Below are 16,769 nucleotides of genomic sequence, written 5' to 3'. Positions count from 1 at the left end.
TGACTCGCCCGAGGATGCACCTCTTCATAAATTATTGTGGATTAGGACATATAATTTCTTTTTTTCTTTATCTCTGATTCATTAGAAACATGAAACGCTCAACTCCACTCCAGATACAAGTTCTACTTTTCATTTTGTTATTTAGCACTATTATTTGACAATCAACCAGTAGAGGGTGCACTAAATCCATAAATAAATTGCTGTGTTTGCACAAATTGTTCTGATCTTTATAAATGGAAATATATAGTACATGTTGTAGACTTAATGTGTGCTGCTGAGTAGTGGGAGACAAGTGTTCATCTTGGATTGGAATAGCGCTTGTTGTCTTTCATATGGTCATTTGTTAAAGGGGTTGTCCAGGATAAATGAATATTTTAAACATAAGGCCCCCATATCCCCTCCATCTTTCTAAATTATTTATTGACAATTTTTCTTTGTTTTACTGTAATATACAGTATGTAGGTCATTTGATCTATAGCATTATATATTATGAGGTGACCACTGTGCAGCATATTATACTGTGCGGTGGTCACTGTAGAGCATTATATATACCATGTGGGGGTGGGGCTCAAAATTCCTCCTGGGAGAAGTAGGGAAACAGAAGGGAAGAGAGTCAGCTCTGAGTGAAGCCCAAGGAATCATGTAAGTCATATGAAACACAAATGCAGATATAGACAAATGCAGAGGATGCCAGGAGCTCCCAGAGAATGCAGAAAATCACTCAAAACACTGCAAAAGGTATTTGGCTGTATTTATTAACCCTGTTCCCAACTAGTAGGGCGGATGCCGGGTGTTTAACTATGGCGGCTGCCCGGGAGCTGGCTGGCCGTTATAGCCTGCGGGGTGTCTACTGTATAAAACAGTAGACACCCAGCACTAATGCCCCCCGTTGGTGCCTGCACCGATCGGGGGCATTAACCCTCTGGCGCCTTGATCAAAGCTGACCGAGGCGCTATTTTACTGGCGGCGAATGGCTGCCGCCATTTGCCCGGGATCACGTTGCCATGACAGCAGAGAGCCTTGTGAAGGCTCCCCGGCCTGTCATTCATTGGCTTCTATTGCAGGCTACTCTATGTATCCTGCAATAGAAGCCCAGGTATTTTGCAATGCATTAGCACCCTAGGGGGTCTAATAAATGCATTTAAAAATAAATATATATATATATATATATATATATATATATATATATATATATATAAATAATACAAATTCAAATCACGACACCCTTTCCCTAGAACACATATAAAAGTATGTGATTTCTGTGAAACACATACATGTAAGGTATCCCTGTATCCGAAAATGCCCACTCTACAAATTTATAAAAATATTTTCCCCACACGTTAAAGTGCCAAACCGTCATTTTTTTTTCACTGTTTTGCCTCTGATAAAAATTTTAATAAAAAGTGATCAAAGCAATAGCAATTCCCCATAATGGTATAACTAAAAAGTACACCTGGCCCTGCAAAAAAAAGGTGTGCTATGCATCCCTGTATATGGAAGTATAAAAAAAGTTACGGTTGTCAGAATATGGCGACTTGTAGAAAAAAAAAATTGAGACAGTTTTGGATTTTTAAGGGGTAAAAATGTAAATAAAACTATATAAATTTGGTGTCCCCGGAATTGTACCGAAACACAGAATACAGGTGATCTGTCATTTTGGCTGCACAGTGAACGCCGTAAAAATGAAGCCCGTAAGAATGTCGCACAAATGCATTTTTTCTTCAAATCCACCCCATTCTGAATTTTTTTCCTGCTTCCCAGTACATTGTACAGAATAATTACTGGTGGCATCATGAAGAAAAATTTGTCCCGCAAAAATCAAAAAAAATGCCGTTGGCGGGAAGGGATTAATCTGTTAATAGCACTAACAGACCTTACTTTGAAAAAAATATTTTTTTTTTTTGCCGAGAAATCCCCTGTACTGAGAAGTTGTATTTGGCTTTAAAGAGTTTGCCTCATAAAGAGAGATACCCACATCATGACCACCATCCATAGAGCTATAAAGTACAATCTCTAGGTCTCAGAAGCTAGAGCCAGCTACAGGCAAAATATAAGAGTTGACTAGGCGATATAAGCAATTGTCAGCAGGCGCTCTTGTCCATCAGCCTTCCATAGGATTTATAAACTGCTAGGATGTTTGAAAAGGTATAGTCAAACTACGAGCCTAGCATTGAGCCTGAATGCACAACTCAGGACAGGTCCTATTCTTGTCAGGTTTGTAGTTCAGGCTCATTTATACTCTGAGGTGTGAAGAGACCCCAGAATATAATGCAGCGGCCAATTTAGTTTGTCTGAAACGAAGCTTCATTTGATTGGTTTCATAAAAGACTTAATGCTTTGGAATATTCGGGTCAAACCCGGCTTGTTAAGAATTGGTTTGCCCATCTCTACTTGTAACATTACACTCAAGAAAGCCCCTCATCCAGCTCCCCCTTGGAAATACTTTATTAAATTCCCCATGACAAGTTCCTTAGACGAAGTGTTCGATAATCTCACTTCTGTCCCCTTCTATATTGGTATATAAACCTTCTTTCCTCTACATGCAAGTAAAAGATGACTCCTTACAGTCCTGGGTATGAATAGATCAGAGAGACTTCTGTATTGTTCTTTGATACAGTTATGCAGTGTTGTTTAGAAGATAATGGCAGCATTAAAAATGGATGAGTGCTCAATAATACTTCTTTGGGCTTGTTTGCATGGGGCAAGAGGGGGCGGATTTTGGCGCCGAATCCACCTCAGAATCCGCCCCCTCAAAATAGAGGTCTATGCAGACAGCTAGTTTCCTTTTTTTCCGTGAGCGGTATGTTCCCGTTCACGGAAAAAAAGAAGCAAGCTGCCCTTTCTTCAGGTGGATTCCGCGGTTGATTCAGCCATGGCGTCTACCTCGCGGCAGCACCCCCCGGATTAGGTACATTCATTTGGGCCTACTCCGGAGCGGGAAGCCGCGACTGTCGGAAGTCACCACAGTTGCAGCATGCGCATTTTGGTCCTATTCTGACGCGGCTTCCCATGTCAAAATCAGGACCAAAATGTACCATCACGTTCCCCGTGTGAACAGGGCCTTTGTTTCCAGGTAATATTTTTGTTGAGATGAAAATTAGATATGTAATCTATATAAAATGGTCTGACCACGTTTAGAAAGAACAGACACAACTACTACACAATTACAAAAATGAACTTTATTTGACTTGAAATGGCCCCATGGCAAAAATATAAAACTGGGCAGTGGAATCAGCCTATCTATTGTTTACAGAACTACAGCTTCATAATACCACATTACCCAGTGTAACAGCTGCAAAGCTAAAGTGAACTCATTGCCTACACACCAGGAAGGCAGCCATTTTGTGTGCTGAAATGATAGTCATGAGAAAGCAACTTATCAATTCACTAGGGTTTAGAGAGATATCTAAAACACTTCATGGATTACATGCATGAGGCACTTGTTCCAGCTGAATCCACAGGATACATCCTCATGAATACTGGTCCACCAAACAAAATGATTGTCACTAATATGTGCAGGCATCAAGTGCACTTTAAGGCTGTGGCTACACAAATGGAAATGGATGCAGGGGATTCATTTATGTTCTTATGGGCAAGATGGGCTGGTCACAATGAAATGAGTCAGCCATGGAGCTTCTCTAACAACATCGTATCAGGTCTTCAATCCTTTGTGTAGCCGCAGCCTAAAGCATTAGTGGTCAGAAACCTTAGATTACAACAAAGAAAATCACAGTAAGTAAAAGAAGAGGTTTTTCCTGACCTCCAGATCTCATGTAATGCTTCGTGGATATGATATGTGAACAGTGAGACTATAGTTTATTATGTACAATTGAGAATTGGAAGGTTATTTTATGCTTCAGTGTATTCAGCGTTTCTTGGCTTATGAAAAAAAAAAAAATCACAGCAATACTCCATCTTTGGGAAGAAAAGGCTATAGACTTTCTTCATTTCCCCAAGTTGTTTAGTGAAGTATACAAAGAACATCAGCACCACCACCACATGTAATGTTTACCATGGGGGACAAATCACTCCAAAACTGTGCAAATCAAATGTGTAAGGAATATCGTTCTGAAAAAATAAAGTGTAGCTGCCTTGCCTAAGAACAATCCCGGGTGGAGGTCAGTCATGATAGTTACAATGCCGACACAGGGAATCGGACAAAATAATTGTGAACGGATTATCATGTCCAAGTCGGTATTACCAACAAGATAATGTCTTTGTAGGACTCTTTAAAACGGGGTATCCAGATGATTTTAAACCCCCCCCCCTTCACAAATGATACTAACCGATCCCGACTACTCCTATACTAACATTTAATGGGTCCCCCACCGATCACCACTTCCTGGTCAGGTCTTACTACCAGTCGTTCAGCGGTGAGCATGAAGTAGAGATGGACAGGGGACCTGTGCATTATTGTAAAGAGATCAGCAAGAGGTCAGCAGGAAAATATCAAGGATTTAACTGAAATTTTGTGAAATAAACCTTAACAATAGTAAAGTATTGTAGGTTATTAAACTGTGAATTTAGTGTGAGAATAGAATTTATGTGCTAGGAAAAAAACTCAGAAAATAAAATACCACTGTAGAGTGTTAGTCTTTACAACAATTATTAGCTCCACACGCCTTATTACAAGCACAAGATGTGACTATAAAGAACACCTTTAGTATACCTACTCAAGTACCTTAAAGCATGCCCCCAAATGTTAAACGACATTTCATAAACAAATAGTATAGGTGAATATAAGAAGTGTAATACATACAAATTGTGGGGCAGATTTAGGGGACAGTATTGCCAGTATTCACAGCCCTGGAAGCAATGGATGGTGCACTGAATAGAATGACAAGGCGCAAACCTACTCATAATCGAGGCGCACTCTTCACCGGTCTGTGCGCCTTGGAGGGAGTGTACACCATCTCATAGCTGACATACATCTCCCCATTCATTTACACTAACTCTATGCACCCAAATGTTACTTTCTATGCCTTGCATGCCAGAAAACTGGCATACATGCAATAGTAAATATAGGCCAATGTTTCCTCCTCTTTCCCTTCACTCTGGACTTATCTCAAATATCACCATTCAGCCTATACGGAGAAGAGCAGGAAGCTGCTGCCAGCTAGTAATTGATTTATTGTCTCATTATATACAATAGTAGATATTTTATAGTGGAATTAAAAGAATTCCCTTCGTTACAACATGTAGCACAGCTTAGCAACTGTAGTATGTGTGGGTCTCTTTTCCACTAGCCTACTTCCCCTCCCCTTTCCATAGACTTCTATGCTAGAAGCAACTTGGCCTGATAAATGCAGAAAAAAAATACATTTTTTTTTTTACTAAAATATGTTACAAAGATTACTGTATTTATATTTATGGTTATTTTTTTTTTTTTTTATAATTAGGGGCATGCTTTAAATAAAACTTGTAAGGTCACATGGAATGAACACTTTAAGGGTTATATCAGACCCGTAGTGCTTGCGTCAGAACTCAATGTTCAAACCCAGATCTTAAGCCATGCTTACAATTCATTGCCTGGTGGTAGATATTTATGGTCTATATTGCCTTGTTCTCCTGATATTACATTCAGCGTGGTGAGGACTTGTATACTCCTATTGGTGTTTTCAAAGAACAAAAAAAAAAAAAAAAAAAAAAGAGAACCACCTATACTTTACTAATAAAATGTGTGTATAAATGCCAACCTTGAGTTCTAGATCTGCTGTTTTCAATTTGACTTTTATGAGATACCATGGAAGTCTGTTAAATCCAAGATATCACTGCACCAATTCACCATTCTTCAGCACTTGTTCCTAGAATGTAGAAATGTCTCATATAAACCTAAAACCCTATATTGTAACTGAAATTAAGCTTAAACATGCTTTCACTCACATTAGGAAATATACACTCAAAATTATTCACTTCCTCTAAGAGAGGTAAATCACAAAAACGTGTCCTACAGAATGGACAGATGGCTATGATGATGGATCAACTTGTGAGGTGCCTGCAGGTAATAAAATCATATATGTCATTTTCATTGAAGGTCTTATATAGCTGTGCGATACCAGCTAAATAATTGTTAAATATAATGTTAAATTGAATATGAATCGACTTTTTTTTTTTGGCTGCATGGATTCTATAACGCAGAACTTACAGTATAGAAGAATTACTTGATAAAGGGTTGTCTAACAGACAAAATAAACACTAGTCAGCCAACCACTAGCCAATAGAGGTAACTTATGTGGCCAGGGTTGGCTGAGTGTTCATTTCTTGTGTGTCGAGAAGGATCAGGAAGCAGAGAACAAGAGGTAAAGGGGACACAAGAAACATGGCAGCAGCACCAGCAGAGAATCAGTAAGGTAAATGAAGCTTTTCTTTTTTCTTTTAATCTTAGGTCTTTCCAGTTCTGGAATTCTGCTGTTCAACCCACTAAGTTACTTGAAACTTGTTTTCCAGAAGGATGCAACAATTTAGTGTTCTTAAGTAATATCAGGCCTACTAGTTCATGTCAATTCATGTAATTTTGATATTTTTTAACATGTTTAGTCTCTAACATAGCTCCTTTACTGTGCGACATTTCTACTTTAAGGCATATTCAGATCTATATGAGGATATGATAGAGGCTGAGTGGCCTAGTTACCGATAAAGCATCTAGCAGAACACCTGCCATTGTTTTATGCTTGAACCACAAAAAACATTTATGAACCTAGTTTGCTACAGAATGCTGCTGAAAAATGGTACATAGAAAGTTATCAGGACAACTCCTCACCCCAGCTCTTATGATTTACAGACTATTGCTGCGTCTCGTGGAAGGTGTACATTCCGAAACACTGTACAAATTGGAACAAACAGGTCTTGGGAAATGGACTGTTTCCAGATATTGCAGTGTATTTTTTTTTTTTGCTTTTTCCCTTTTTTTTTTGTGTCAGTGAAGTTGAATGCCTGTCCAAAGCAGCGTCCAAATCATGCCTAGGGTCTATTGTAATGTCTCTGAATGATAAGCACAGCCGGTCAGCTGAACTGCATGGTGCATGCTAACAGGTAATGGTTCTTATCAATAAAAGAAAAAAACAAACAAACAAAAAAACAGAGCAATAGGGCCTTCATTATAAAATGCAGCATCTTTCTCTTATCCTCTTGGCCAAGCTTTTTCTTTTCTTCTTGCCATTTTTCTCTTTACTATCTTCCATTTTCCGGGCACGAATTTCTCGCATCAAGTCAAAAAACACCTGCAATAATAGAATCACATTTTAATTCTAGAATAAGAAACCTTTAGTAACAAACATGGAAAAGAACAGGAAAAGTAAAGTAACTTATTTTATTATGTGTTGCTAGCAACACAAGACTTGAACATGATAGTATCTACTGTATTTGACTACCTTTGTATATTGAGAGTTTGTATGGACCTGGATCTCCCCACATTTACCCCCAAAACATGTTCCCAGTTACTTTATTGGTGAAGGACCCAAAACTGTCTCTATGACAGTCAGGAGCCTTATGAAGGATCCCAGTCCTGTCTTCAGTATAAGGCTCCGTTCTCACAGAGTAATGGGCCACTCATTTAGACACGTATCAGAGCGTGGCGCTTCAAAACAGATCCCGTTGATTTGAATGGGTGCCGGCTTGAAATCAATGGGAGGCTTTGTAACCCACTGATTTCAATGTGTAGCACGCGTAAGCCGGCACCCATTGAAGAAGTCAATGGGATCTGTTTTGAAGCGCATCACTCTGACACGTGTTTACGTGTCTAAATGAGCGTCGCGTTACTCCGTGAGAACGGAGCCTTAGTCTATTAAGTCATAGTCTGCAGTACAGGTGTAGTCTAAGGGGCAAACGATCTAGTGATTGCATGCAGGTTCAAGCCCCATAGTGAGGGTAATAAAAAATAAATACATCTTTTAAAAAAAAAAAAAGAAAACATCCCCCCCCCCCCAAAAAAAAACAAACAAACAAAAAACCCCTCTAAGGGAGCCATAACACGAAGTAAACGCGCGAGTATTTTTGTAACATACACGTGTAAAAATACATGTGTAAAAATAAGACTCCCATTGATTTCAATGATATTTTTTACATGTGTAAAAATATGCCTGTAAAAGGTCATTGAAGTCAATGAGAGTCTTATTTTTACACATGTATTTTTACACGTGTATTTTGCAAAAATACATGCGCATTTACTCCATGTGAAGGCTCCCTCAAACAATGTAAATGAAAACCCAAAATTACACATCCCCACGTCCGAAAATGCCCAAACTACAAATGTATAAAAGTATTTTTCCCATGCAATGAACACCGTATTGTGAAAAAATAAATAAAAAGACCAAAACCGCTATATTTATCATTTTGCCTTCCTAAAGTATTGGAATAAAAAGCAATAATTTTCAAAATGGTATAAAATAAAAAGTGCACCTGGCCCCACAAAAAAGGTAAAAGGTGATCTATTCAATAGACATTCCCCAAAATGGTATAAATAAAACTGGCCCCGCAAGATTGTCTGTGCAAAAAGAAAAAAATAAAATGGTTTCCAGGCAGACAGGCCGCATATGGATAGCGGTGGTTTGCTTTACACCCCATTCAAATGAATGGGGTGTAAAGCAGACCCCTGGCAAGCCATCGCCTGTCCAGTTTCTCCGGGGTTTAGGATGTAAACCCTGGGGCGGACAGCGGCGGTAGTGTGAACCTTCCTAGAAAAGATGAACCTTATAGAAAAGATGGTTCGGGACTAGAAAGCAAATAAAAAAGCATTAAAGAGTATGCCAATGGGCAAGTGTCCATTAAGAAGAGGTACCCACAGAAGAGGGGTAGTCTTATACGGCGAGTATATTCCAAACTCTATATTTTAACTGGAAAAGTTGGGGGTTATCTTATATGCCCACTCGCTTTATACGCCGGAAAATATTTTGTATTGCTGCATCCTATTTGGCCCATATTTATTTAAAAAAAAAAAAAAGAAAAAGAAAAAAAAAAAAAAAAAAAGGATATCCCCTTTAAGATACAGTTCTGTGAATGGAAAAATAAAGTTACGGAGATGGATGGGGTTTTTTTTTTTGCTTCTACAGAGATTTAATTAAATACATTAATCTAGGTTTAAGGATCTGGCTCCACTCTGCAAGCAACAAAAGAGAATTGTACCTTGTCAACATTGGCCCTGGTCTTTGCCGAGGTCTCCACGTAGTTGACATTCCACTGATCAGCTCTGCTTTTTGCCTCTTCTACAGAAACCTGTCTCTTATCTTCCAGATCAGATTTGTTTCCGACAAGAAGGAAAGGAACATTCTCATCTTCTTTTACACGTAGTATCTGTTCCCTGAACAGTAATACATACATATTTAGACAGCAGTTTTCCTTCCACTATGATATCACTGATGTATTTCAATTTGGTATCTGAAACATGTATTCACTAGGCAATAATAGACAAATTTCCTATGCAAAATGTGGACTGCAATAAACTTTGTAACAATCCAAGGTGGGTTGTCATGTTATCCAACCTAGCTCACCGCTAAGGCCATAACCAGGAAGATTCTGCCACTTCGCGTGACTGTTCAATTACAGAATCCGTCCTTGGAATAATGGATTTCCCTGTTGTAAAATTAAAGCTATACTATACCCCCACAAGAGGGCAGTACAGTGCCATATGCGTGCGTGGGAAAATTAAGATTGATTACTCATAACCATATGCAAAGGAATGAGCAAAGGCTTTTTATAAATCACAACTGAAAACAGCAAATTTCATTCTATAAACTATTTTACTAAATTACATTTATAGTTTTTCTATACCCTTTCATTTGTTCCAGCATTTTGAGCATGTAATTCAGCATCCAACTGTCCAAATTAGACCATATCCAGTCACATGAGTGCGACAGAGCAAATGAAGGGGGAACTGCAAAATATTTGGATGCACACAGAGGCTTTTGGACCCTGATGAAGGGCCTGGTAGTGTAGTGCTAGCTCTGCACCCCCTATAGCTACACCCCTGGATGCATAGTCCTACCAAGTATTTCCAGTTGGGCTGTGGAGTCTGGACCAGATATGGGTGGAGTCAGTAAAAAAAAAAAAAAAAAAAAGTTTCAAGTCCTAATTCAAAATAAAATGATTACTATGATATATCATATTATGTAATTATTGAGATTTATAATTAGATGTATAGCTTGTTGAATATTAACTTTCTCAAATATTAAATCTTTTTTTTTCCCAGTGATTTAGAGGAGCTTCAAGTTTCTGTCCAACAATAGTTGTCAGTCATTTATGAAGGAGTCAGGCCATGGAAAAATAGAATCAGAGGTTGGGCCAAACCATTCCTGATTTCCAGAGCACCTCTGCCTAACCAGAAGTGGTCCCAAGATTTTGATTCCACCCCTTCACCCCATTTCACTGTAATATTTTTTTTTCCCTGTAAACACATGACACATTTTGTAGGAAGCCGAATGGCTTATCACTTTTGCAGTGGTTGGGTGGCAACTGGATTCTCTTAAACTGCGCATACCCTTTAGATTTAGGCCTGGTTCACATCTGCGTAGGTAATCCAGATGGGGACCTCCCCAGAACGGACCACCGAACGCATTGGCTAGTGGTGTGCAGAGAAAGCACACTAACCCCATAGACAATAATGGGGTCCATGTGCTTTCCGCACGAGTCATGCGAACAGGAATGTAGATCGTAGTGAACTACTTTACTGTCCGCGTGTTCGGTGCGGAGACCGTTTCACTGCACATATCAGATTACTGACGCAGATGTGAACCAGGCCTTAGTTGTTGGTAGAATGTTTGTTCAGCTGACTGCCCCAAAGACATGCATGCTTGGCTGAGCAGTTCATGAATTCTGGCGTATTTAACTGGGAAAGAGGATAAAGCTGCTGCCAGACACTACAGGCAACTGCTTTACGTAACGCAAAATACCATAGATTTAGATTGCCAAACATGCCAATTTACATTTAATAATATTTATGGGAGCTTCCTAAATCTCCTGAAAGCATATTTCTACTGCGTAATCCTTTTGCTGTTGGAAAGACTAGTCACTGACAAATCGTCAGTGTTTTTCTCCCCACTGGCAACTATTTATTACACATGTTGCAAAGTTTATAGGGGGTGTAATGATTGTCCAGCCAACAGTTATCTCATGTGTATGGCCATCCTAAAGGGGTTGTGCCGTTAAAAGCAAATATCCCCTATCCACAGGACAGAGTTTAAGTGTACGATTGATAGGGGCCACACTGCCGGGTCCCTCAGTAATCAGGAGAACAGGGGGACCAACAGTCTCCCTAAAGCTTCTTTGTGAATGGAGCACCAAGTGCACTTGTGTGACCCGCATGCCTTTCAGGGATTACAGTCCTGGCAGCCCCATACCATCACGAGGTGGCTTTGGGTGGGGGCCCCCCAAAGCGCCTGAACACTTGCCCCCTGTCCTGTGGATAAGGGATAATTGTCCTTAAAGGCACAAGCCCTATAACTCCTAGAGAACATAAATGGACAGGTAGAATCCAACTACTTGATAATTATTTCCCCATCTACTTGAACACTTGTTTGTTTAACTAAGCTTCTCCTAGGAGAGGGAAGGGGGGAATGCAGCTTAACTGTCTTATTAAAGCCTTTCATAGTCTTTCGATAGCACCCTTTAGCCGACAGCTATCTTACCAGACATTCCCATAAACATGCAGGCTCACTACAACTTAGTGGTGCGCGCGTACTGAACTGGATGAGTCGAAAAAAAAAAAAAAGTTGCAGCCAAACACCTATTGCAGTAGCTCATTTTCCTGAGAACAAAAGGATAAGGCAGTTGTAGAGATCTCATACATATTCCCAGAGAAGTCATTTATATCATCCCTGATGCAGGGGACCTCTGTACTCCTAAAGCTTCAAGCTTCTGGTTAGCCAATAAAGGCTTCGCTCCTACAGTGTATTTATTTATGTTTATAAATACTAAAATTATTCATCACCACATATTTTTCTAGTAAAACAGGTGTACACTTTTCATGTAGCTGAATACCCGAGTATGACAGTTGTACAATAGGATTGGATTATTTACATGTCTGGAAGAAGCTGCCTTGAGTCATCAATTTATCTCCTAATTGTGACTGAATGAATTTCCCATATGTTCAAGAGCAACTACAATGTTCCTTATAAAAGTTTTGTGTCAGAGGTATTTGGAATAAGACGTATAGCATGCTCACCTGAAATCTGCAGTAGCAGCAAAAGACTCTTGTTCTGTGATGGAAAAGACACAGAGAAATCCCTCACCACTTCGGAAGTAATTGTCTCTAATAGCTGCGTAGTCCTCCTGGCCAGCTGTATCCAAGATGTCAATCTGGACCTCCACTCCATCTAGCACAACTTTCTTACGGTAGCTATCTGCTTTGGTTGGTTCATAGTCTTCTACAAACTAAAAGAAACAAACAAAGCTAAACAAAAAGATCATACAATAAAAACTAGTTAGAAATAAAAAGCAGAGTTGTCCGGATTGCTGACAGTAATGGAAATGAAAAATCATAGTAAACAAAAGAATATTACAGAAAAGCACAAATTACATACCATATTAATCTATATTAATGAGAGTTTCAAATGGGGGTGTAAGAGTGAGAGGGAGGTAGTGTGGAAGCTACACTAAGTAAACAAATGCATAGGATGCCAGGAGCTCCAAGAGAAACCCAGAAGTCACTCAAAACACTGCTAAAGTTAGATGCTTGTTTTTGTTTTTTTTTTGTTTTTTTTTAAAGATTTTTTTGCCCGGATAACCCCTTTAACCTCTTAAGTACTGGGCCAATTTGTGGTTCAGGACAAAGACATATTTTCAGTTTTTTTTGTATGTTCTGTTTTGAGGGCTATAACATTTTTTTTTATCATTTGCATTATTCAACTAATTTCGGTGACACACAGGGCTTTATTACCGTATATACTCGAGTATAAGCCGAAGTTTTCAGCCCAGTTTTTGTGCTGAAAAAGCCCCCCTCGGCTTATACTCGAGTCAACAAAAAAAAAAAAAAAAAATTTTTTTTTTTTTTTTTTTTTTTTTTTTTTTTTTTAGGAGGGGGAGTCTATGACCAGCCACAATATTAATGTATAGAAACTCCCATAAAATAGTGCAAAAAAAAAAAGAAAAAAAAGATTTCATAAAAAAATAAAGGTTCTAAATCCCTCCTTTCCCTAGAATACATATAAAAGTAAAAAATTACTGTGAAACACATACACATTAGGTATCCCTGTGTCTGACAGTGCCCAGTCTACTGAAATAGGGTATCTGCAGTGCTCCTGTTCCGTCAGGAAGGGGTTAATAGGAGCACTGCCAGACTGAATTCCAAGTGGGGGAAGAAAAACAGTCTTCAAGCTCAGGGAAGGGGCAGACAGACAACCAAAACACCCCCTCCCCTTTCCCAGCACCCAGCATCTACTGCACCCAAAAACTCTGACCATTTTAATTTTTGAAAAATTTTCCAGTAGCTGCTGCATTTCCCCCCTAGGCTTATACTCGAGTCAATAAGTTTTCCCAGTTTTTTGTGGTAAAATTAGGGGGGGTCGGCTTATACTCGGGTCGGCTTATACTCGAGTATATACGGTATGTTGTTTTATTTTTGCATTTTAATTTTTTTTATTTATATCTGGGAAAATATAAACAAAAAAGGAGAGAAATAGTCTGTTCACTTTTTTTTTTTTTTTTTTTTTTTTACAACCCAACTTTTTGAAAGTTTTTTCCTCTCCATAACGGTAATTTTTATTTTGGATGGTGTCATCGGGGGTGGGGCTAGAATCAAATCTATAATTAGGGCGTGTTGACGTATTATTTTATTTTTTAAATCTATTTTATAATTACATTTTTTTTTTTTTTTACTGTGTCCCCATAAGGTCATAATACAACTATGGGGACATGTGGTCACTTTTTTTTTTGTTGGGGGAAGCTAATTTATCCTGTAACTGGGGCTGGTACATTTAGCCCCAGTTGCAGGAGGAATACAGCCTCCTGCCTATAACTATAGAGCTGATCTGGGTCCTGTAGGACACAGCAGCTCTAACAGACTCTGATCCCAGCAGATCACATGACCGCCGGGTCAGAGGGGTGCCAAATCAAGGCAGCGCTCATAGCAGTTGTCCAATTTTTTTTTTTTAAAGTGTGGAAAAATTGCTGTTCAGCCTCCTAACATTCCACAAAAAAATTAAGGAAGATTTAAAAAGGTGACGCCAACGTTAAGCTATCTATAAATCTATATATCATGGACAACCCCTTTAAGGCCTCATGCACATGAGTGTGCTGTCCGTTCCAGTGACGGAACTCCCAAGTGAAAATAATGGGGTAATTTAAGACCTGAAGATCACAATTGGATGTCATCTGAGTGCATTCCTCTATAAGATTTGTTTGCCCTGGCTTACACATTAGTCTTTTTTGACATGTATTTCACTGGGCCCATACACACAGCTGCAGTTTTTGCAGCTGTGTGTTTAGGCTGCATTTAAGGGAGCCTTCACACGGAGTAAACGCTCCGCTCATTCTGAATGTAAAACACGTTCAGAATGAGCACATAAAAACCAGCTCCCATTGACTTGAATGGATGCCGACATACAAGCGCTCCCCATTAAAATCAAAGGGAGACTTTTTTCCCTATTGCTTTAAATATGATACGCGCGTATAACATTGAAAGCAATAGGTAAAAAAAAAGCCTCCCATTGATTTCAATGGGTAGCGTGCATATGCCGGCTCCCATGGAAATCAATGGGATCTGGTTTTTACGCGCTCATTCTGAATGAGTTTTATGTTCAGAATGAGTGGAGCGTAACTCCGTGTGAAGGCCCCCTAAGAGTTGCAAACGCTGTAAAAAGTCCTATACCTGATAGTGTTTCGGTCCATTCAATAGAATGGATTGGTCAGTGAAAACCATGGATGACACTCGGATACCAATCCGGGTGTCATCTGTGCCATTTTCATTCACCCGCAGACTGCACATGTGTGTATCAAGCCTTAAAGGGGTTGGCCACTTTCAGACCAATATTGAGAACCAAATGTTATGGTTTGTATAATAAGTTGTACCAGGCAGATGTCTTATTATTGTGCTGTGACTATAACGAGCAGCACCTGTGAACTCATCACATGACCATGGACCGTAAATCACATGACCACTAGAAGTAACAGAATGAATGACAGCGAGCAGAGATCTAGAAAACCGCAAGGAATTGATACAGAAAGTATATTGGAAAATTGTATATCCTTTTATTATACAAACCATAACATTTGTTTCTCAATATTGGTCTGAAAGTGACAACCCCTTTAAATATATATAGAAAATAAACTTCCTAGTTGGCATGAGGCAAAAACAGAGCAATTAACATTTTGTTCACTTACCTCATCATACATAAACTGAAGGGTTAAAGCAGATTTTCCCACACCACCACTTCCCACCATGATGACTTTATGCAACGCCAATGAGTTCTGTCCCTTAGGCTTATTTGCTGCCATCTTTGGGTGTCTTTGAAATGTTCACTTTGAAGAAATATCAATTTTCTACATAAAAAAAAAATAAATAAAAAATAAATGTTAATTAAAATTCTCACAAGAGCTTAATATGAGTTGAAAATAACAGACGTGTTAAAATGCACATTTAAAGTCTCAAACCTTAAAGGGATCCTATCATTCACTCACTATTTTTTCTAGGTACTACGTCGGAATAGCTTTAAGAAAAGCTATTATTCTCCTACCTTTCGTCGTCTTCTCCGTTCGCCTACAATCCCGGTTCTTGTCGGTACGCAAATTAGCTCTCTCGTAGCAGAGGGCGGGCCCCAGCGCTCAAACAGCACTGGGGACGTCCTCAATGCTGCAAGAGAACTCTCTCCAGCGCTGCCTCCATCTTTGTCAGCAGCGTCCTCTTCATCCTCTTCTTCCGGCGGTGGCTTGTAACTTCTAGGCCTCTGGCCTTGGGCAGAGCAGACTGCGCATGCCCAAAGGCCACGAGAAAATGGCCGCTTACAATACTGTGCAAGCGGCCATTTCCTCGTGGCCTGCGGGCATGCACAGTCTGCTCTGCCCAAGGCCTACAAGTTACAAGCCACTGCCAGAAGAAGATGCTGAAGAGGACGCTGCTGACGAAGATGGAGGTGGCGCTGGAGAGTGCTCTCTCACAGCATTGGGGATGCTCCGAGTACTGTTTGAACGCTGGGGCCCACCCCTAGTGCTGCGAGAGAGCTAATTTGCACACCGACAAGAACAGGGATTGTAGGCTAACGGCGGCACGGAGAAGATGACGAAAGGTAGGAGGCGAATAGCCTTTCTTAAGACTATTCCGACGTGGTACCTAGAAAAATCCCTTTAAAAAAATAAAATACTGATTAAAAAATAATAACCTCTATGTAAACCTGATAATGATGACTGGAGGACAGGCTGTAAACAACAGCTAGGGGCAGTTAAAATGAGCTTGGTTTATTATTCTTAAGCAGTCCCTGCACCTGCAAGCAAATTTATATAACTTTTTACTCTTAGGGGGAGTTCACACGATGTAATGTGCCACGTGATGTGGCACGTATAAGGCGTGTGAGACTTTGCGCGCCGTAAACGCTCCCATTGATTTCAATGGGAGTTAGGATCGTATACGCCACGTTATTTTGCGGCCGTGATTTTGCAGCCGTTGGGCCTCGGGCAGAACAGACTTCACATGCCTATGGCCATTTTCTTGTGGCCACTTACCCCAGCTTACTGTGAAAGCATCCACATGAGAATTACCGCTTACACAGTAAACTAGAAAAATTACTGGGGGTATGCAGAGTCGGCTCTGCCCAAGGCCCGACGGCAGAGCCGACTGCACATGCCTA

General features: G+C 39.8%; 1 protein-coding gene across 1 annotated transcript in view; it reads right to left on the bottom strand.

The window, feature by feature from the left end:
- Positions 1 to 4,426: 4,426 nt before the first annotated feature.
- Positions 4,427 to 16,769, bottom strand: part of RALA (RAS like proto-oncogene A) — a 31,531-nt gene continuing 19,188 nt past the window's right edge. Inside the window, exons 2-5 of the mRNA XM_075271213.1 lie at positions 15,310 to 15,468; positions 12,155 to 12,363; positions 9,121 to 9,295; positions 4,427 to 7,220 (exon numbers count right to left, since the gene is read on the bottom strand). Coding sequence (XP_075127314.1) covers positions 7,098 to 7,220; positions 9,121 to 9,295; positions 12,155 to 12,363; positions 15,310 to 15,423 — 621 coding nt within the window. The 5' untranslated portion in view covers positions 15,424 to 15,468 and the 3' untranslated portion in view covers positions 4,427 to 7,097. The remainder of the gene's footprint in view (positions 7,221 to 9,120; positions 9,296 to 12,154; positions 12,364 to 15,309; positions 15,469 to 16,769) is intronic.

This window comes from Leptodactylus fuscus, chromosome 4 (assembly GCF_031893055.1).
Source record: "Leptodactylus fuscus isolate aLepFus1 chromosome 4, aLepFus1.hap2, whole genome shotgun sequence".
Taxonomy (NCBI): Eukaryota; Metazoa; Chordata; class Amphibia; order Anura; family Leptodactylidae; genus Leptodactylus; species Leptodactylus fuscus.
This window is presented reverse-complemented; position numbering and strand designations above follow the sequence as displayed.